The 21,846-nt window shown below is 39.4% G+C and overlaps 1 protein-coding gene across 8 annotated transcripts in view; it reads right to left on the bottom strand.

Moving 5' to 3' along the window:
* agtpbp1 (ATP/GTP binding carboxypeptidase 1) overlaps positions 1 to 21,846 on the bottom strand; it is a 338,830-nt gene that overhangs the window by 111,276 nt on the left and 205,708 nt on the right. For all 8 annotated transcript variants that reach the window (XM_072585860.1, XM_072585842.1, XM_072585823.1 and 5 more), the window contains 4 exons: positions 19,202 to 19,989; positions 18,366 to 18,449; positions 18,173 to 18,259; positions 6,457 to 6,605 (listed from right to left, as the gene is read on the bottom strand). In XM_072585860.1, the coding sequence (XP_072441961.1) occupies positions 6,457 to 6,605; positions 18,173 to 18,259; positions 18,366 to 18,449; positions 19,202 to 19,989 (1,108 nt within the window). The remainder of the gene's footprint in view (positions 1 to 6,456; positions 6,606 to 18,172; positions 18,260 to 18,365; positions 18,450 to 19,201; positions 19,990 to 21,846) is intronic.

The following is a 21,846-nucleotide window of genomic DNA, read 5'->3' on the forward strand; positions in this document are numbered from 1 at the left end:
TTTATGTAAAAAACTGAGAAAACTATTAAAAACTAACATTGTCTTCTGTCATAGACTGCCAGAATCTGTTCCCTTTTTCTTCTATGTCTGCCACATAAGTATATAGAGCACATGCAGATGTGTTCTGCTCTTTTTAATTTTTTTTTCATTTGTAACTTGCTCAAGAACTGACAATGGGTTACACCTCAAATGTTAACTTATCTGTTCTCTCCACAGATGCTGACTAACCTGCTGAGTATTTCCAGAAATTTATTGTACTTTGACTATTCCTCACATCAGACACATAGGACATTTTTGTCTCATTGTCGAAGGGGCATCATAAGATCTTTCTAGAAAAATCAGTAATCAAAATCTTAATATTTTTGTAGTAGTGAATAATTGAATTACTTATATACCATTACATTTGCTAGGAAAATGAGTAATCTTAAGTGTGATCTGCTATTGATACATTTTGCAGAAGCCAATGAAAGAAAGCTACTTAGAAATTAAATCAACTTGTGATTCAGGTTCATATTGCACCCTTAAGTATCCCTTCAAGTGTATATAACTGAATAGCATGTTCTAGCTGTTTAAAAATAAAACTATGTAATTATCTTAATTGACCTTAACCAGAAACACACCCATGTATTTTAGAGAACTTGTTGATGTTTAATGTTCAGCATATGAGATTGATTGAGTACGTCTTGAAAGTAGAACCCTCACCAAAGCCATTGCAAGAAGACTGTAATAAGCAAAAATGTTACTGAGGTTCTATAAATGTACTTATAAAAAGATTATTGCATTTTAAGCAGGAGAGGATCTTTGAATCAGAATAACTTCTCCACCACACTCTAAACTCATCCATTAAATCTGCTTGGAGTGTAGCTGACCAAATTATCAGTCTTAGACTTGTGAAAGAATAAAAAAATTCATATAATCTATTCCTGAGTGATTTGGCTACAAATCTAGACAAAGGCATTTGCTGAGAATAATTTTGGGAAATGAATGTCAGGATTTCTGTTATGGTTATCCAACTGTGTGGAGTCCCAAGCACAACTGAGGGCCTTGGGGTGCTGCTAAGTATTAGTATTTGACTCCTCAGTACATCATCAAAAGCTTGGAGGTTCATTCATTACTATTTCCAGGGAAATGCTGGAGGTGATTGGAATCACAGGTACAGCAGGTTCAGGTATCAACTGACGTTTAAATGGCAGCAGTGTGTCATAACATCTTGAGCAATTTGATTAGGAAACATCTATAAAAAGTCACAATCACTGTAACTACAGAAGCTAACATTCAACAGATTTTCTACACCTTCATATTTGGGTTGAAAGACCTACCTAAATTTCCAAATGTTTTCTTCCGAAACGCTGTTATATTATTTATATATATATATATATATATAAAAAAAAGCAATTTCTCTTTCATGCTAGATTTTTCCACACTCTGTTCATTAGAAATGTGTATTTATGAATCACACAGATCATTTGTGTTACTTATACATTCTGCATCTTTGCTGTAAGCTGTCAGTGACAGCGTGCCTTCAACTATCTGCTTGTAAAATTATTAAATTCTTCCAGTGAAAAACATCTTTTCCTACTAAAAAATGTCTAATGACTGAATGTCAGCCTAGCAATTATGCTTTCCAAGTATTTACTTTAGACCTATGCTGAATATCTTCTACTATCTGAGTGATAATATTTGGAACAATTAATCAAGCGGTTTGAAATTCACATCTTCCAAGGTATAGTCAAGCAAGTCCAGATTATGTCATAGTTGTGTGGTATAGATGAAACGTAAGCATAGTGATTCCAAAATGGTGGATCACAACTCTCAGTTAGGTTGCCAGCTGAAATTTTGAGGGTGTGAGATCTGAGTCAGCCCTGGTTGACATGAAACTCCAACTGAGTGCTAATACTTGTATGGCCCCTTTAATCTCAGTATTTTTTTTAAAAGGTTAGCGTGACATAACTGGCCAAACCTTGAGACTTGAATCCTGACCTTACAAATCAAATATTACGGGTGGTTGCTTTTAACTCAAAAACTCTGTCGGTTAAACAGCTCCCTACTCCTCTGCTCTCATGGCTTTTGCAGCCACCTTACCTACATACCCACTAACCACATCTCATCTACATCACTGTCACAGGTCTTCACCCACAACCACATTGTCATAGCTCTCTCGCCCTGTTCCTTACTGTCACCACTACAATGTCACAAGTGTCCCACTATCGGAGACGTCTTATCTAACCTCCTCCCAAATTATTCCCATAGGTATGGGCATTAAGTCCATTCTCAAGCACCAAAATGGGGTCAGAGCAGTAAAAACACTTAAGTACAGTGTTCGTAACACTGAACATGCACGTCTAACCTTACGTAAAGTCCTTAATCTTTTCACAATTACTTAATCTAGTATCACCTCTGTGCGTGTGTAAGCTGTATTCATGGTCATTGCACAGTAAAATGCAGTGTCTCCAAGGCACATTTGGTGAAATCAAAAAGGTCTAGAAAAACAAGTAAAACTATTTTCCTTAAATTGACATTGTCGACAACTTGTTTCATGATGCATTGACAGAAATTGACCTAGCAGCTAGCTAGGTCCATCCCGAACTGCAGCCTTCTTGAAATGCTCAGTACAACTGAGTGGTTTGCTAATCCATTTCAGAGGGTAGTTAAGGGTCAACAACATTGTTGTTAAGCTGGAATCACATGTAAGCCAGACCAGGGAAGGATGGCAGTATCCTTCTCTAAAGGACATCAGTGAATGAGATGGATTTACATGGAACATAGAAAAATACAGCGCAGTACAGGCCCTTTGGCCCTCGATGTTCCGCCGATCCAAGCCCACCTAACCTACACTAGCCCACTATCCTCCATATGTCTACCAATGCCTGTTTAAATGCCCATAAAGAGGGAGAGTCCACCACTGCTACTGGCAGGGCATTCCATGAACTCACGACTCGCTGAGTAAAGAATCTACCCCTAACATCTGTCCAATACCTATCACCCCTTAATTTAAAGCTATGCCCCCTCGTAATAGCTGACTCCATACGTGGAAAAAGGTTCTCATGGTCAATCCTATCTAAACCCTTAATCATCTTGTACACCTCTATCAAGTCACCCCTAAACCTTCTTTTCTCCAATGAAAACAGCCCCAAGTGCCTCAGCCTTTCCTCATACGATCTTCCTCCCATACCAGGCAACATCCTGGTAAACCTCCTCTGCACCCGTTCCAGTGCCTACACATCCTTCCTATAGTATGGCGACCAAAACTGCACACAATACTCCAGATGTGGCCGCACCAGAGTCTTATACAACTGCAACATGACCTCAGGACTCCGGAACTCAATTCCTCTACCAATAAAAGCCAGTACGCCATATGCCCTCTTCACAGCACTATTTAACTGGGTGGCAACTTTCAGAGATCTGTGTACATGGACACCAAGATCCCTCTGCTCATCCACACTACCAAGTATCTGACCATTAGCCCAGTACCCCATCTTCTTGTTACTCTTACCAAAGTGAATCACTTCACACTTACCTACATTGAACTCCATTTGCCACCTTTCTGCCCAGCTCTGCAGCTTATCTATATCCCGCTGTAACCTGCCCCATCCTTCCTCACTGTCAACAACTCCACCGACTTTCGTATCATCCGCAAACTTGCTCACCCAACGTCCTAGCCCCTCCTCCAGGTCATTTATAAAAATGACAAACAGCAATGGTCCCAAAACAGATCCTTGCTGAACACCGCTAGTAACTGCACTCCAAGATGAACCTTTACCATCAACTACTACCCTCTGTCTTCTTCCAGCCAGCCAATTCCTAATCCAAACCTCCAACTCGCCCTCAATGCCATACCTCTGTATTTTTTGCAGTAGCCTACCATGGGGAACCTTATCAAATGCCTTACTAAAATCCATATAAACCACATCTACCGTTTTACCCTCATCCACCTCCTTGGTCACCTTCTCAAAGAATTCAATAAGGTTTGTGAGGCATGACCTGCCCTTCACAAAACCATGCTGACTATCCTTGATCACATTATTCCTATCCAGATGTTCATAAATCCTATCCCTTGCAATTCTCTCTAAGACTTTGCCCACAACAGAAGTGAGACTCACCGGCCTATAGTTACTAGGGTTATCCCTATTCCCCTTCTTGAACAAGGGAACCACATTTGCTATCCTCCAGTCTTCTGGCACTATTCCTGTAGACAACGAGGACATAAAAATCAAGGCCAATGGCTCTGCAATCTCCTCCCTTGCTTCCCAGAGAATCCTAGGATAAATGCCATCAGGCCCAGGGGACTTATCTATTTTCACCCTTTCCAGAATTTCCAGCACCTCTTCCCTACATACCTCAAAGCCATCCATTCTAATTAATTGTGACTCAATATTCACATCGGCAACAATGTCCTGTTCCTGAGTGAATACCGACGAAAAGTATTCATTCAGTGTCTCCCCAATCTCTTCAGCCTCTGCACACAACTTCCCACTACTATCCTTGACTGGACCTATTCCTACCCTAGTCATTCTTTTATTCCTGACATACCTATAGAAAGCCTTTGGGTTTTCCCATATCCTACCAACTAAGGACTTTTCATGTCCCCTCCTTGCTGCTCTTAGCTCTCTCTTCAGATCCTTCCTGGCTACCTTATAACTCTCAATCGCCCCAAGTGAACTTTCACGCCTCATCTTTACATAGGCCGCCCTCTTCCCTTTAACAAGGGATTCCAATTCCTTATTAAACCATGGCTCCCTCACACGACCCTTTCCTCCCTGCCTGACAGGTACATACTTATCAAGGACACTCAATAGTTGCTCCTTGAACAAGCTCCACATATCGAGTGCACCCTTCTCTTGAAGCCTACTTTTCCAAGCCACGCATCCTAAGTCATGCCTCACCGCATCATAATTTCCCTGCCACCAGCTATAACTCTTGCCCTGCAATGCACACTTATCCCTCTCCAACACTAGAGTAAAAGTCACCGAATTGTGGTCACCTTCCCCAAAGTGCTCACCTACCTCCAATTCTAACACCTGGCCTGGTTCGTTACCCAGAACCAAATCCAGTATGGCCTCTCCTCTTGTTGGCCTATCTACATATTGTGTCAGGAAACCCTCCTGCACACATTGGACAAACACCGACCCATCTAATGAATTCGAGCTATAGCTTTCCCAGTCAATATCTGGAAAGTTAAAGACCCCCATAACAACCACCCTATTACTTTCACTCTTCTCCTGAATCATCCTCGCAATCCTTTCTTCTACGTCTCTAGGACTATTAGGAGGCCTGTAGAAAACTCCTAACAGGGTGACCTCACCTTTCCTATTCCTAACCTCAGCCCAAACTACCTCAGATGGCGAGTCTTCATCCATTGTCCTTTCCACTGCTGTAATACTATCTTTGACAAGCAATGCCACACCTCCCCCTCTTTTACCCTACTAAAACATTTAAACCCTGGAACCTGCAACAGCCAATCCTGTCCCTGTTCTACCCATGTCTCCGTAATAGCCACAACATCGAAATCCCAGGTACCAACCCACACTGCAAGTTCACCTACCTTATTTCGTATACTTCTTGCATTGAAGTATACACACTTCAAGCCACTTTCCTGTTTACAGGCACCCTCCTTTGAGACTGATGCCATGTTCCTAACCTCCCTACATTCCAGGTCCTGCACCCTAAAGCTACAGTCTAGGTTCCCATGCCCCTGCAGAGTTAGTATAAACCCCCCCAAAGAGCACTATCAAACCTCCCCCCAAGGATACTGGTGCCCCTCAGGTTCAGGTGTAGACCATCCTGTTTATAGAGGTCCCACAATTGACAGTAAGATTTGATGGTTACTATTGGGCTATCTTTTAAATTCCAAATATGTTAATTGAATTCAAATTGAACCATTTGCCATGGTGGGATTCATGCCCGTGCCTTGAGAACATAAGCCAGTGTCTTTGGATTACGAGTCAGCTAACAATGCCACTAACACTTGCACCTCCCCATAAATTGAAAGATTTAATGCAACCACTTCAACATTTAAATCATTTTTTTGGATTTCAATACATATTTCACCAACTGCTCTTGTTGCCAGTAAAGCTCCTGTTATTAACTCCTGTTTGAATTTTCCAAACTTAATTTTTGTCAAATGAATGAGAAACTGTACTCTATGTAACAATTAATATACAGTTAATCTCATCAAAATTATGTGATCTTAAGAATTATGGATTGGAAAAAATAAGTTTATAATGTGGCTGATATTGAAAATCTAACAAGAATTCTTATAATTATCACATAATAATATTAGGGTTATCGCTGGTCATAATATAAATTTCTAATATTTGCGATCATACAAATGCTACTACTGGGCATTGGAACAAAAGGATATTGTTCAAATATGACATGTCTGCATTTTGCTGAATAATTGAGGAGACTGAAATAGTGATAAGAATAAGATAGTGAAATGTTAAAAAAAAAGCTTACCATAGTTAAATTGACTATTGGACTTTTCACAGTTGATAATGTTGAATCGATAAGGAACAGCATTTCGCATTCCACTCACTTCAAAGTAAAACCATTGGTGGTGGTGATTGCTGTTTATGTCAGAATTAAGGATGAGGTCATATTCAAACCTAGAAAAAGTAATTGGGATTTAGAAAATCACAGATTACGGATGACAATGTTTGTCTATGTAGCACTCCTGATATTACAAAAAGATACCAAGGAGTAATTTACACGACATGGAGCCAAATAAAGAGATATTTCGACAGATGACCAAGAGTTAAGTGAAGGAGATAGTTTTAGTTTGGAGAGGGAAAGTTGGATAACCAGGCAGAGTGTTTAGGGAGGGAAGTCTAAAGCCTGACAGGACTGTGAAAGCATAAATTTATTAGGGAAGATCATGCCTGACTAACTGGATTGAATTTATTGATCAGCTAACACGAAGAACTGATGAGATTAGCAGTTTTTAAGAGGTTTGTAAGGATTTTAGCAAGGTCATTGACATGGTCCCACATGAGAGACCAGTCAAGAAAGTAAAGGTCCATGGGATCCAAGGGTAAATGGTAAATTGGATCAAAAACATTTCTGTAGGAAGAAGCAAAGAGGTTGAGGGATATTCTTGTGATTAGAAGGTTGCTTCCAGTGAGGATAAGGAGGATCATGTTGCAGGTCCTTTTTTTTTGTTGTGGTATATATTGTTATGAAGATGTACAGGTAGTGTACTTCAAAGGAGTTGAAAAGTTAGCAAGGACAAAGCAGACTGTCCAGAACAAGGTAACAATGTAACCCTTGGTTGAAACAGCTGGCAGCAGCTGTGTTGCTATGGAACAAAAACAAATTCAAATTTGGCCAATAAGGTTGAATTATGCCCCAAGATATCAGAACCCAATCATATTGGAATTGAGTATTCTGACAATATTAAAACTAATGAAATGATCTGATGTTTTGGGGTATAAAACTGGACATTTTGAACAGCTAGAGAGAGAGCTGCCTAAAGACCAACTAATGTAGACTGCTAGCTCAAGAGCTCTCTGAGAGGTACCTGTTTGTGGAAACAGTTTGCACAGCAGAACTTCGAACCCAACCTGGAGAGAATCTGCAGAGGAATATCTACAAAGGAGACTTGACAAAGCTAACCCATTTTGAAACGTGATTTTTCTATTGTAAATGTTAATTGGGATTTTGTATTGGACTAGTAGGCGGCACGGTGGCACAGTGGTTAGTACTGCTGCCTCACAGTGCCAGAGACCCGGGATCAATTCCTGCCTCAGGCGACTGTCTGTGTGGAGTTTGCACATTCCCGACACCCCCCACCCCCGCCTGCGTGGGTTTCCTCCGGGTGTTCTGGTTTCCTCCCACAGTCCAAAAATGTGCAGGTTAGGTGAATTGGCCATGATAAATTGCCCGTAGTGTTCGGTGCAAGGGTAAATATCGGGGAATGGGTCTGGGTGGGTGCGCCTCAGCGGGTCGGTGTGGACTTGTTGGGCCGAAAGGCCTGTTTCCACACTAAGTAATCTAATCTAGTATTGTAGAGTGGGAGGTAAAACATAAGTTAAGAGGAAGGAGTTGTAAATAGTTGTTGGGCTTAATATTCTCTGTTGGACTTAAAGAATAAAAGTTGTTAATTTTTACTTCAAATAGTCACCTCTGGGATAGTTCTTTGCCTCTTGAATTTTAACAGATACAGCATGGGGTGAATCTTTTCTATGTTACCAGTTTAAATTAGCAGAAGGGTTTACCCCATGCCATAACAGTTTGGGGGCTTTTGTTCACGATTTGAACATGTTTAGATAGATCCAGTCTGAGATTTGGACTTGTTTGATTCGATTTGGCGTATGAGAAAACCCAGTAGATTTTAATAGGTTAGTGTGCTAGATCTTTAAATAAAATGTAGGTGAGACAATTTGTTTAATTTCGGTGACTTGTGGTTAGTTACATTACAAGCGAGACAAATGGCCCTTAAAATTGCAAAAGAGGTTCTGGGGTTTGAAGATGATTCTCAAATTTGCCAAGAAAGTTTAGAAGGAAAGAGAAAGGCCATACTTTTAGAATTAGCAAAGAAGTTATATTTGGGTTTTACCATGGACAGAAGTAAAGCTGAAATCGTAAGGGAATTACTTGAACACTTAGATGCGTCAGAGAAATAGATAAGTGCTTGTTAACCATAATGAATATGGCTACCAGATTTCCAGAGGCAATTCCATTATTGAGAATTAAAGACAAAAAGGGTAGTAGAGGAGTTAGTAGTTTTCTTCACATTGTATGGGCTACCCAGAGAGATTCAGTCGGACAAGGGTCAAATTTTACTGCTAGGCTCTTTAAGGAGGTTATGGATAGCTTAGGTATACAGCACTTTAAATCCAGTGTATATCATCCTGAATCCCAGGGAGCTTTAGAAAGGTGGCATCAGAGCTTGGAGATCATGTTGAGAGCATACTGTCAGGATTATCCAAATGATTGGGATAAAGGTATCCCACTTGTATTTTTTGCCATCAGAGGTGCCCCAAACAAATCTACTCAGGTCACTCCCTTCGAGTTAATATTTGGGCATGAAGTAAGAGGCCATTTGAAATTAATTATAAAACAATTGACAGGACCAAAGTCAGATTAGATTATGTATCGGAGGTGAGGGAGAGACTAAATCAAGTCAGTGAGTTAGCAAAATAGCACCTAAAGACGGTACAGCATAGAATGAAGTGGGTTACAGATAAAAGCTCTGAGACTCCGATGTTTACCCGAGGGGATGACATGTTAATATTGTTACCAGTGATAGGAGATCCTTTCAAAGCCAGGTTTAGTGGTCTCTATCAAATTAAGAAAAAATTGAGACAAGTGAACTATCTAGTAATGATGCCAGATAGACAAAAACGGTATTGGGTACATTAAATCCAGATAGTGTGGATTTTGATGTGCCTCAAAATATGTTAAAAAATAAAGAAGTCCTTGCGGAGTAGGACAGGTTAATAACTGAGGAGCAGGAGAATCGACCTTTCGGGCAAGAGTCCTTCATCAGGAAGAGCTCTCCTTTTCCTTGGATGCTGCCTAAACTGATGTGCTTTTCCAGCACCACACTCTAGACTCTAATCTCCAGCATCTGCAGTCCTCACTCACTTGCAGGTCAGTAAACTATCTGTCTCAGGTGCATAGAACACAGTTGAAAGATTCGTCACTGCAGTATAACGACACATGTAAGAATCAGATGGGGAAGACTAATGCTATTGTACATGAAGTCGATGTAGGGAATACTGCTCCAATAAAACAACACCCCTATCAGGTAGGTAAAAACAATGACTGCAGATGCTGGAAACCAGATTCTGGATTAGTGGTGCTGGAAGAGCACAGCAGTTCAGGCAGCATCCAAGTAGCTTCGAAATCGACGTTTCGGGCAAAAGCCCTTCATCAGGAATAAAGGCAGTGAGCCTGAAGCGTGTCCTTTCAAAGCCAGACAAGTCCAGAAGGAGGTAGAGGCCACACTCAATGAGGATATCATCGAACCAAGCCAGAGCGAGAGGAGTTCATCAATCGTCTTATTTCCCCAAAGCGGACGTGACTCAATTATTCTGCATGGATTATTGTGGATTCTACGTTACAAAATCAGGCTCATATCCAATTCAGAGATTGGAGGACTGTATCATCAAAGTCAAGATAAGCCAGTTACATCACTAAAGTTGGACTTACTGCATGGTTACTGGCAGGAACCTTTATCAGAGACAGTGAAAGAAATTTCTGCGTTTGTAACCCCAAATGGGCTATATCAGTTTAAAGTGATGCCCTTTGGAATGAAGAACGCACCTGCCATATTCCAAAGACTCATGAACAGAGGTGTGGCTGGGTTAACAAACTGTGCAGTCTATTTGGATGATGTAGTGATCTTTAGTGAGTCCTGGAAAGATCACATAGAACAGTTGGCAGTGCTCTTTGAATGACTACAAGAAGCAAAACTGGAAATAAACTTAAACAAAACTGAATTCGCAAAAGCAGAGGTGACGTTCTTGGGACATCATATCAGTCATGGAAGATTGGCCCCAGGGAACGCAAAGGCGAAGGTCATTGAGGAATTTCAATGACCAACCTCAAAGAAAGAGTTGCTTCGATTCTTGGGACTAAGCAGGTTCTATCAGGAGTTTATTCCAAACTTCAGCAGTGTAGTGGTGCCGTCAACTGATTTGCTGAAGAAGAACACAAAGTTTTGGTGGACAGAACTGTGCCAGGAGGCATTCGACCATTTGAAAGCAATAGTAACCACTGTACCAGTTTTAGCTACACCAAACTTTTCAAAGCCTTTTACAGTTGCCATCGATGCTAGTGACATTAGAGTCGGAGCTATACTGCGACAGGAGGATGATGATGAGATTGAACTGCCAGTTGGTTACTTTTCGAAAAAAACTCAACATCCACCAGAGGAAATACTCCACAATCGAAAAAGAACTATTGAGTTTGGTACTGGCCTTACAGAATTTTAACGTGTATGTCACAAACAATGTGTCAGAGACGGTTGTGTACACGGATCACAATTCTCTTATATTCTTGGAATGCTTTAAAGACAAGAAAATGCAACTACTTCATTGGAGTCTTAAACTACAGACTTCTAATTTACATATCGTACATGCCGCAGATGCGGTATCGCGGATTTAACTGATAAAGTATAGATAAGTATAACATTGAATGGGGATATTAATCTTATGTGGGAACAAGTTAATATGAACTTAGATTAAAGTCGTATATACATGTCAGGATATTGTGGTTAAGGAAGAGAGAAAAAAATGAAGCCATCTTTTCGTTATGATGGTTCTTTTTTTTAAGGGGGAGGTGTTATGAAGGTGTAGAGGTACTGTACCTTAAAGAGGCTTGAAAAGCTAGCAAGGACAAAACAAAGAGTCCGGAACAAGGTAACAATGTAACACTTGGTCGAAACTGCTCGCAGCAGCTATGTTACTATGGAACAAAAACAAATTCAAATTCGGCCAGTTTGAATTATGCCCCAAGATACCAGAATTGAATTAAATTTGAATTTAGTATGTTGACAATATTAAAACTAATGAAATGATCCAATGTTTTGGAGTATAAAACTGGACATTTTGAACAGCTAGAGAGAGAACTGCTAGAAGACCAACAAATGTAGGCTGCTACTCAAGAGCTCTCGAAGAGGTACCTGTCTGTGGAAGAAGTTTGCACAGCAGAACATCGAACCCGACCTGGAGAGAACCTACAGAGGAAAATCTACAAAGGAGACTCAACAAAGCAGACCGGTTTTGAAATGTGATACTTTTTTTGTAAATCTTAATTAGGATTTTGTATCGGACTAGTATTGTAGAGTGGGGTGTTAAAAAATAGGTTTAAGAGAAAGGAATTGTAAATAGTTGTTGGTTTTACTTTTCTTTAAGTCCAACAGAGAATAAAGTTGTTAATTTTTACTTCAAATAGTGACCTCTGGAATAGTTCTTTGCCTCTCGAATTTTAACATTACAGCACAGGATGAATCTTTTCTGTGTTGCTGGCTTAAATTAGCAGAGGGATTTACCCTGTGTTGTAATGATATATACGTAAATGATTATGACTTTAATTTAGGAAGTATGATTAATAATTATGCAGATAATATAAAGATCGGTTATGTGATTAGAAAACTGGAGACTTCACTAAGGAACAGAGACACAAATATCAGGCCAAAAATGAAGTAACTAGAAGAAACAAAAGGTGACAACAAGGCCAGATTCTGCAGAAAGCAAATGCTGTATGAAAACTGCTGGCATTTTAAATACCTCCCCACTCAGAAGTGGGGTTTCACATTTCTTAATATTGCGACTACAGTCATGGCAGACACCAGTATCAATCTCATGGTAACCTAATAATTTAGGAGCAATGATTTAACAGAAGGCTCATCTTACTATGTGGGCACAAGAAGTAAAGTAATAATTTTGGCCAATAACATCCTAAGAACAAATTTTTGAATAGTTGCTGATGAGAAATGCTGTTAGAGAATTGTACGACCATAAAATATCAATTTAAAATTTCAAAGGAAAGTTTTGTGAACCTGATGTGCTTATCATGCACACAATAAATACATGGTCTTTGAAAAAAGATACTGGTGAAAATCCTACTTGGGCTGACAACAGAAGAAACACTCATTGTAAAGCAGCCCAGGCAATGTGTTTTTCTGGAGCAGAGTTATCTATCCTTTCTGCATTTGGCAGGGGGAGGTGGCACACGTGAATTTTGCTCCCAATTCAGGAGCCATTGAGCAAATTTCAGAAAGAGAAGATTTTCGACAATGGTAAACATACATTTCAGTAAAAGAAAATTCCAAAGCAATAAGTTAGATAGTAAGTACTTATAAAAAAACCTGTTACACTATTAAAATTATATCAATTAATTGTTTAAATGTTAACAAGCTTATTTACTATATAAAATGTGTTAAGTTTACTAAATAACAGTTAGCAAATGAAAAAAAAACAATGCATTTGCCTTTAAGAATAAACAGGGGTTTCTTGATTTTCAAGGCAGCAACAAACTTATCCGGTGACTGATCACTTCATCCAATTCACAACTATTGGAATTAATTCCTGCTAAGCTTGTTGCATCTGACGTGACACTGCTGTATCATGCTGAAGATGATGTTCCATCTATTCAATGTTCTCAATTTTCTTCTCAAAAGGCAACTGCCACTCTTAGCTTTTCAGCATCCACCACATCCTCTTTTTGCATCATGCAGAGTATAGCATGGAAGGATAAGCAGCACAATGTACCCTGTACGGATCCAAGCATTGGAACCTGATCTTCAGATGGCTTGCTTTATGATGGTCCTTGTGGAATAAATGTATCTACATTTGATGTCATATAGAGGATTGTATAACAGAGTCATTGGCCATGTTACAGAGTACAGCTCTGGTCTATTAGCAGTTCATCCTTGTTAGGCATCTGGCACTTGACATGAAGCAGGAGTCTGAGACTTCTGGGATATAGACAGCTTCCAGTATAATTGATACAGATCTCCATGATATGGTACTGATGATCACAGATGTAATAGACCAGACCATACTCGATCAAAATATTTTAAGAAAGTAGCCTATACACGAACGTTTTCTTACTTTAAAGTTGGATGTGAAGTGCTGTGTTCCAGATGTGATACAAATGGTCAAACTATTTAATGTTAAGTAAAACACAATTTATTTAAATACCATAGTTAAAATACAAACAAAAGAAAGAGGAATTTAGAATAACTTAACTATTATAAAACCTAACCGAATAATGGATACTGTACCTCCTGCTAATTAACTGTTCCGATATAGTAGCATCCCATAAACCTACCCCTTGGCAAAGAGGTAAATTCAGACACTGATTTTTTCCATGCAGTTCTCCAATCCAGGAGGAAACAATATAGAGATATTTCAGAGAATGTAGCAGCTAAAAATCATTCATTAAAGTTCCAATTCTTCTGGGATCCCAAACAGCTTCTGACTACTAAAGCTAACAAAACAAAAACTGGAAGCCTGGTCTGGGAGAACTGCCTACTCCCCTTCCATTGTTATACCTGCTTTTAAAAACAAATCTAAAGGTTTCCTAGGTTATTTACTTAAGCTGTTTTCAGTCGCCACTTCGTCATCTCTGCCTTTTTAACCTCGCCTCAAAAAAACCCAGAACAAAATAACCTTTTTAAAGTGACAGCATTATCACACAGGTGACTTGTAGATTTGCAGAATGGAAGCATTTTCTTTTGATAAAGTCAGACATGCTATGGTGTGGTTCTCTCAATGTGTGTGAACAGTCTATGGTATAGTCATTTTTTTGTGGCAAAGCCTGCTGCCTGGGCAACAGTACTGACCAGGTAACCATGTCATAGGGAAAATGAGATGTAACGGTGTGATCTGACATAAACTGCAATGATAACAAGCCTTGATACATTTGTGGTTGAGGATTGAGGGATCCCACACAAGTCCCAATGACCGTTGGAAATAGCCAGTTGCATAAACATTTAGTGCAACTCTCGCCTGGATGACCATTGAGACAGAATGGCCACCCATCCTTTAGGGTTGCAAGTCATGCTCCAGCAGATGACAGTTCTGTGATGATATTCCGGGACATCCTCCTCTGTACAAACACTGCCTCTCATTCATCTGGAGGAAATGGCATTAGAGACAATAGACTCGAGGTCTCTTGTACCTCTTCACATCCTGTGAGGACCATCTGCAGCAACTTCTTTATGTGGAAACTGTTTGTTTGATATATGCCAGAGGTTATTACTCATCCTGGATTTGCTGGCACATTTGCAGCTCCTCAATTTCTCTGTGCCTTCACTGCATCATAGCACCACGACAATAAGCCCTGATGTGGTGAATCCATTAGATTCACTGAACCTGCATGAGGAGTTTCAAGAACAGAACAGGTTCTTAATGTAAACAATCAGCATTCACATCATACACAAATGACAGTTTAGCATAGTTCATAGCAAAGTGGGACAAAGAAGGGCCATGGAATCCATTTACATTAACCTTTGACATCGTGAACCTTATTCTGATGTTTGCAGCTCAAGCCATGCCATGCAAATACAAAGGTGCTAGCAAGTGTGGTACAATGATTCAAACTTTTCCCTTCATCTCTTCAGTAGCAAACTACAACCAATTTTCATTACCTCTATTTCCAATCCAATCCAAATCCTGGACCATAAGCTTCCAAACTTTGTTAACATTCACTGGCATAGTGTGCTGTAAATAGAGTCCTTCTAAAAACGTATATACACCCCAATTTACTTGACTTTCAGACTAAGGTCAATTGAAAGCACGTCTAGTTTCTGTACTAAACAAGGATTATTACTGATTACAACTAATTAGACCATACTCCAAGTAAAGAGATATAAGCTATTGGCACATAACACTATTAACTAAAAGTCTAATCCCCCTATAAACTTCCCTTGCACAGAGACAGATAATTGGGGAAAACAGATTGTTGGAAGAGGTACAAAAAGTGGAAGATCAGTTCAGTGCTCTTTCGTTGCTGGTTCTGAAGTTGAGAGGATCCTTCTTTGGCTGGTTGGAACTGTTGTTGTTCCGATGTTATTCTCTGGCTGCTTTTACTGGTGTGTAAGAAATACACATTATAGAGTCATAGAGATGTACAGTATGGAAACAGACCCTTCGGTCCAACCCGTCCATGCCGACCAGATAACCCAACCCAATCTAGTCCCACCTGCCAGCACCCGGCCCATATCCCTCCAAACCCTTCCTATTCATTTACCCATCCAAATGCCTCTTACATGTTGCAATTGTACCAGCCTCCACCACATCCTCTGGCAGCTCATTCCATACACCTACCACCCTCTGTGTGAAAAAGTTGCCCCTTAGGTCTCTTTCATATCTTTCCCCTCTCAACCTAAACCTATGCCCTCTAGTTCTGGACTCCCTGACCCCACGGAAAAGACTTTGTCTATTTATCCTATCCATGCCCCTCATAATTTTGTAAACCTCTATAAGGTCACCCCCCCAGCCTCCGACGCTCCAGGGAAAACAGCCCCAGCCTGTTCAGCCTCTCCAATCATGGCAACATCTTTGTAAATCTTTTCTGAACCCTTTCAAGTTTCACAACATCTTTCCGATAGGAAGGAGACCAGAATTGCACGCAATATTCCAACAGTGGCCTAACCAATGTCCTGTACAGCTGCAACATGACCTCCCAACTCCTGTACTCAATGCTCTGACCAATAAAGGAGAGCATATCAAATGCCTTCTTCACTATCCTATCTACCTGCGACTCCACTTTCAAAGAGCTATGAACCTGCACTCCAAGGTCTCTTTGTTCAGCAACACTCCCTAGGACCTTACCATTTAGTGTATAAGTCCTGCTAAGATTTGCTTTCCCAAAATGCAGCACCTCGCATTTATCTGAATTAAACTCCATCTTCCACTTCTCAGCCCATTGGCCCAGATCCTGTTGTAATCTGAGGAACCCTCTTCGCTGTCCACTACACCTCCAATTTTGGTGTCATCTGCAAACTTACTAACTGTACTTCTTATGCTTGCATCCAAATCATTTATGTAAATGACAAAATGTAGAGTGCCCAGCACCAATCCTTGTGGCATTACACTGGTCACAGGCCTCCAGTCTGAAAAACAACCCTCACCACCACCCTCTGTCTTCTACCTTTGAGCCAGTTCTGTATCCAAATGGCTAATTCTCCCTGTGTTCCATGAGATCTAACCTTGCTAATCAGTCTCCCATGAGGAACCTTGTGAACGCCTTACTGAAGTCCATATAGATCACATCTACTGCTCTGCCCTCATCAATGTTCTTTGTTACTTCTTTGACTATCCTGAATCAGTCCTTGCCTTTCCAAATACATGTACATCCTGTCCCTCAGAATTCCCTCCAACAACTTGCCCACCACCGAGGTCAGGCTCATCGGTCTATAGTTCCCTGGCTTGTCTTTACCGCCCTTCTTAAACAGTGGCATCACGTTTGCCAACCTCCAGTCTTCCCGCACCTCACCTGTGACTATCGATGATACAAATATTTCAGCAAGAGGCCCAGCAATCACTCCTCTAGCTGCCCACAGAGTTCTCGGATACACCTGATCAGGTCCTGGGGATTTATCCACTTTTAACCATTTCAAGACATCCAGCACTTCCTCCTCTGTAATCTGGATATTTTGCAACATGTCACCATCTATTTCCCTACAGTCTATATCTTCCATACTGGTTCACTTGGAAAATGTCTCTGGATTTATCAATTCAAAAGTCATAGCCTACAGTAACAGGAAAGTTACTAGTTTTCCTTAGGTTTCAATGGAGTTTTTGCAAAGAGTTGACAGCTTCTGGGCTGGAAGACAGGCACAGCTCTTTCTCTCTAACCTGTTTCAAGCTCCAAGCTGTTGAGACACCCAAGAACCAATGACACAGCTGTTTGCAAGCAAATGATCTTTGTCATCAATAACTGTCACTAGTTCACAGACCAATCAACTTCTTGTTGCCAACAGGAATGACTTCAGTACATACTCTTGGCTCCAGGTCATCTGCGATTTGAATGTCAAGCACTGCTTGTTCAAACAGTTGGCTACAATGCCTGCTTTGGGTATCAGGTTACTTGCTTTAACAGCTGCAGCCAGTAAAATTCTCTCTCATTTCAGTCCACAGTTTATAAACCCACCAAAATAAAACCACATGGTCCTTCCACCACCATCATCTTCCTTGCTGCCAATTGCCAGTCACTGTTTTCCACCACATAACTATTATCATAGTCACATATGTCATGTTGTTGCTAATGCCATTTAGAGTTATAGGCCCACAGTTCAATGGTCCTGGAGGGACTCTGCACAATTTAAAGATGGTGAGCAGATCTGGATGTTCAAATCCAAAATGCATTTCTGACTAATCCTATTTTCGCACCAAGGAGAAAGGGGGCAGTTTATGATCGTCACAGAAGGGAAACCTGAATGCAGCATGGGCCTCTTGAACTTGGAGCTGAGTTCTAACAGACCACATTTTTGGTGTCGCAAAAGCCGGTGTGAGAGACACAAATATTTAGAGTAGAGGTAAATGCTCTTGAAGAATGGATAGAGTCTGCAGATATGAAGTGACTTAAATCACCAATCTTTTAAAAATTAAGAGAAAGAATATATTGTTGCGCACAAAGTACAATAAATTATTCAAACTTCAGGAAATTTCAGCTTAGTCAAATGATAATTTTTGTAAAGACATGCTGTCAATCTTACTTTCTGATCTGAATGGCTTTTCGAAGATTTCCAGATTCAAATTGTGAATTGAATCTTAATGTTTCTCCATCTTCTGGTACTGGATAGCTAAGTGAGATAAGGATATAAAAATGCATTGAATAAACGTATGAGACAACATTATACATGAACATTAGACAGTGGAACTAAAGTTGACTACAGACAGCAAACTCACCTTAGAAAATCAAGATCATATACAATTTTGTCAATAATGTCATTTGCATGGATCAGTCTCTCAATATCTTGGAATATTTTTGCTCTGTGATAGAAAAAATGTTAATTGAACACATAGTAAATTGCAGTGAAGAACGATGAAACAGATATTATTTTACAAAGTTGCACAGTGCTGACATTAAACTAGCTATTCCATAAACCTAACAAGAGTAAAGCAAGTAAAATTTTATAAAACGTATCTGCCAAATCTTTTGAAAAAAATTCACAAATCAAATTTAGCGGTATTATATGGAGTGTAAATATAGCTCTATATTTTAGTAGACTAGAACCCTTTCCTATACTTAATAACTAAACTAGTTGATAATGGCTACCAAAATAGGCTAAATTTATATAACAAAGGCAGTGTAATACAATTTCATGCTATGAACATTATATATAGTTTTTTTAAAGCTCATGCAATGTTGTAACATAGTATATTTATTCTAATTATTTTCTGATTTAAATGTTAAGATGGTTTCGTACATTATGAATTATCTTTTAAGGTATTCATAGGGTATTGAAATTTTTTTTTACACTTTCCATGTTAAAATACATATCAGATAAATACACAAAAATTCAGTAACATATAATCATACATGTGGTTAATGAAAATATGAATCTGCTTTCCTTACGCTCTCTCATTTTTATCATCAAAAAGTTTACAAAACTCAGGCTTGGCATACCAAAGCACAATGTTACCATTCATTATTTTTTGCAAATTTTTCAATTCTGGTGTTGCCTCTATCTTCCATTGAAATTTCTCTTTTTTTTGTCATGCAATATCACCATCCTACTCACCTTTGTACACCGTAGGGTCTTTCTATAAGATATTCCTTGAATGGAGGTGGAATGTGTCCAAAATAATCAGGATATGCTACTTCATTGTATTCAGGTACAGATTTAGTCTTTTTAACAACTTCAACATAAAGGTCAGAGTCATGAAGTGGTTGCAAAACACCAGGCTCCGGTAATTCAGAAATTCCTGGCTCTTCAGAGCTTATAGAGGACTCATCCTCTGCATCAGTGTCAATACCAGAACAGCACAACTGACCCAGCTGAGAACCAACCTGCTGCCAAGACGGAGGCTGGCCAAATGGTGAAGTAAATAATGACTTTCCACAACCAGAGAGCTGTTGACAAGTTTTGCTACAGGTATCCCCCAGTGTCAAAAGGCTGGGCTTACTCTCAATTCCATTCATGTGCCTCGAGTTCCAACACTTAACATCATTAGAAGCATTTTTACAATGCAAGGACATACCATCCAAGCCCTTAGCAATTTCACTGTTCAAACATTGTGTAGTAGTATGGCCATTTTGTTTATAATACTGCGAGTTTACACTATTTTTACTCTGCTCTTTGTTTTGCAGATCTAAAAGTATCGGTAGCTTATGGTCCTGTGCAACTCTGCGATAAACATTAGGTAGAATCTGCTGGCTTTCCGGTGTATTACTTTCCTTAACAGAAACTTTAATCACTTTGCTTGTTGATAGTGTCTCTTCTCCTGCTGTAGGCACAATAATGGGTCCTGGCTGCTGAATATCAGCCCTTGATACACTGGCATGGTTTTTTCCAGAAAGGTTATATGCCTAGAATAAAGGAAGCAGAAATAAACTAAAAATAAATATTGTGGTTATGGCTTGGACAAGTTTATCAATATAAAATTCCAGACCATGCTAGAATAATGTTTGAGGCAATGCGTTCTTCAAACTATTGTAGTTCACTATTTCATTTTATATATAAATGATCAAAATGTTAAAAGCTGCGAACCCAGATTTATCAATAACAATGTTTAGAGTTATTAGAGTAGCCAGCTCTAGAAAAGTACTTTGAAAAGTATTTTGTTCATTTCAGAGTTCAACCTGGATAAATAATTATATTATGGAAAATCTTTCAATTGGTTTTTTACACTGTTGCAAATTTACTCATTCTCCCTCATGTCTTGAAGACAACAAGTCTTTGCTGGAGTATAGTTCCACTGGTGCTACAGGCATTGCTGCCATGGATAGGGAAAGGTTTGTTGGAATGAGGAGTGGGCTTGGATGTCACAGAATTTCTGAGTTACGATCGAGCCTTCCACTATCACCTGATGAAGGAGCGTCGCTCCGAAAGCTAGTGTGTTTCCAATTAAACCTGTTGGACTATAACCTGGCGTTGTGTGATTTTTAAAATTTTATAGGTTTTTATGAGAACAATCCCTCATTCTTTTAAACTCTAGTGGATACAATACCAACCCCTCCAATCTCAGGAGCAGTCTTGTGACATTCTTAAAATAGGATGGTGGTTTCAAAATGTGCTCCTAAGAAGGGAAGGATACATATTGAATGAGGTTACGCTAGAGTGAGGAGATAGTGTTAGTCCCAGTGCACAGATGCTTGGATAAAACCATGAAGAGATTATTTAAAGAAGAGTACATTTAAGCTCAAGAATAGGATAGCTCCAGGCAGGCAGTATCTGCATTTCTAGTCTAAAAATTCAACTTACAAGTAGCTTAAACTTAATAAGGCATTAGATACAGGGACTCTGGTGTGACAGTATTGAAGAAATGTTATTTTTGGAGGTATTGTACCAGCAATATGTTGTGGGTAGTGCACAAAAGCTGTTGTTTTCTTTAAATTTATAAAGGAGTGTTTTGAGTTTAATGGGATAATATTTTAATATATGTTTAAAAACCTATCAATTTGTAATATAAGTAAATAGGTTGATTTAGTTTATTTTAATTTCTTTTGTTGATAAACTTCCATTAATCAGTTAAAGCAAAATTTGCAGCATGTGTGCTAATGTTTCAGTGACTGATCACTTAATTAAAACCAAAATATATCAAAATATGATTGATCAAACCAGGTTCCTAACTGGGATCAGACATTGCTGGTAATAACATCAGCTGAAGTCATAGCAATACTTTTAAACAAGATATTTTTGTTCTTCCAGATCTTTGAGATAGTGAAGTAGAAAAAGAAATAACAGATTTAAAAGCAAAAGAAGGATAAACAAAGAGGTACTCCCTCTGGCATGGACCTTAAGTAAGTATTAGTAAAGTCAAACACTTGGCTTCACATCTGTAATGATTCCATTAAAACAAGTTAGTAAGTAGACCATGTCGAAACCTGAATCTCTTCATGTTATATTCAGCAGCCTTCTGAAATGCCCCAAAATTTTGTTGGCCACAAACAATTTAAAATAAGAGATTTGGTCTTATTATCTGAGAAAATATTCCCTGGCTATGGAGGGAATGCAACTAAGATTTACCAAACTGATTCCTGGGAATGGCATTTCTGATGAAAGGGTAAATGCAGAAATTATATTACTGATGACCGGGGAGTGCAGACCTGGAGTGACTAAGGATACAGGATAAGCCATTTAGGACTGAGGTGAGGAGAAATTTCTTTATCTGCAGAGTGGTGAACCTTCTGTAGCAGAGAGCCTCTGCAATAGAAAGTAGTATG

Source organism: Chiloscyllium punctatum, chromosome 2 (assembly GCF_047496795.1).
Source record: "Chiloscyllium punctatum isolate Juve2018m chromosome 2, sChiPun1.3, whole genome shotgun sequence".
In the NCBI taxonomy this organism is placed as follows: domain Eukaryota; kingdom Metazoa; phylum Chordata; class Chondrichthyes; order Orectolobiformes; family Hemiscylliidae; genus Chiloscyllium; species Chiloscyllium punctatum.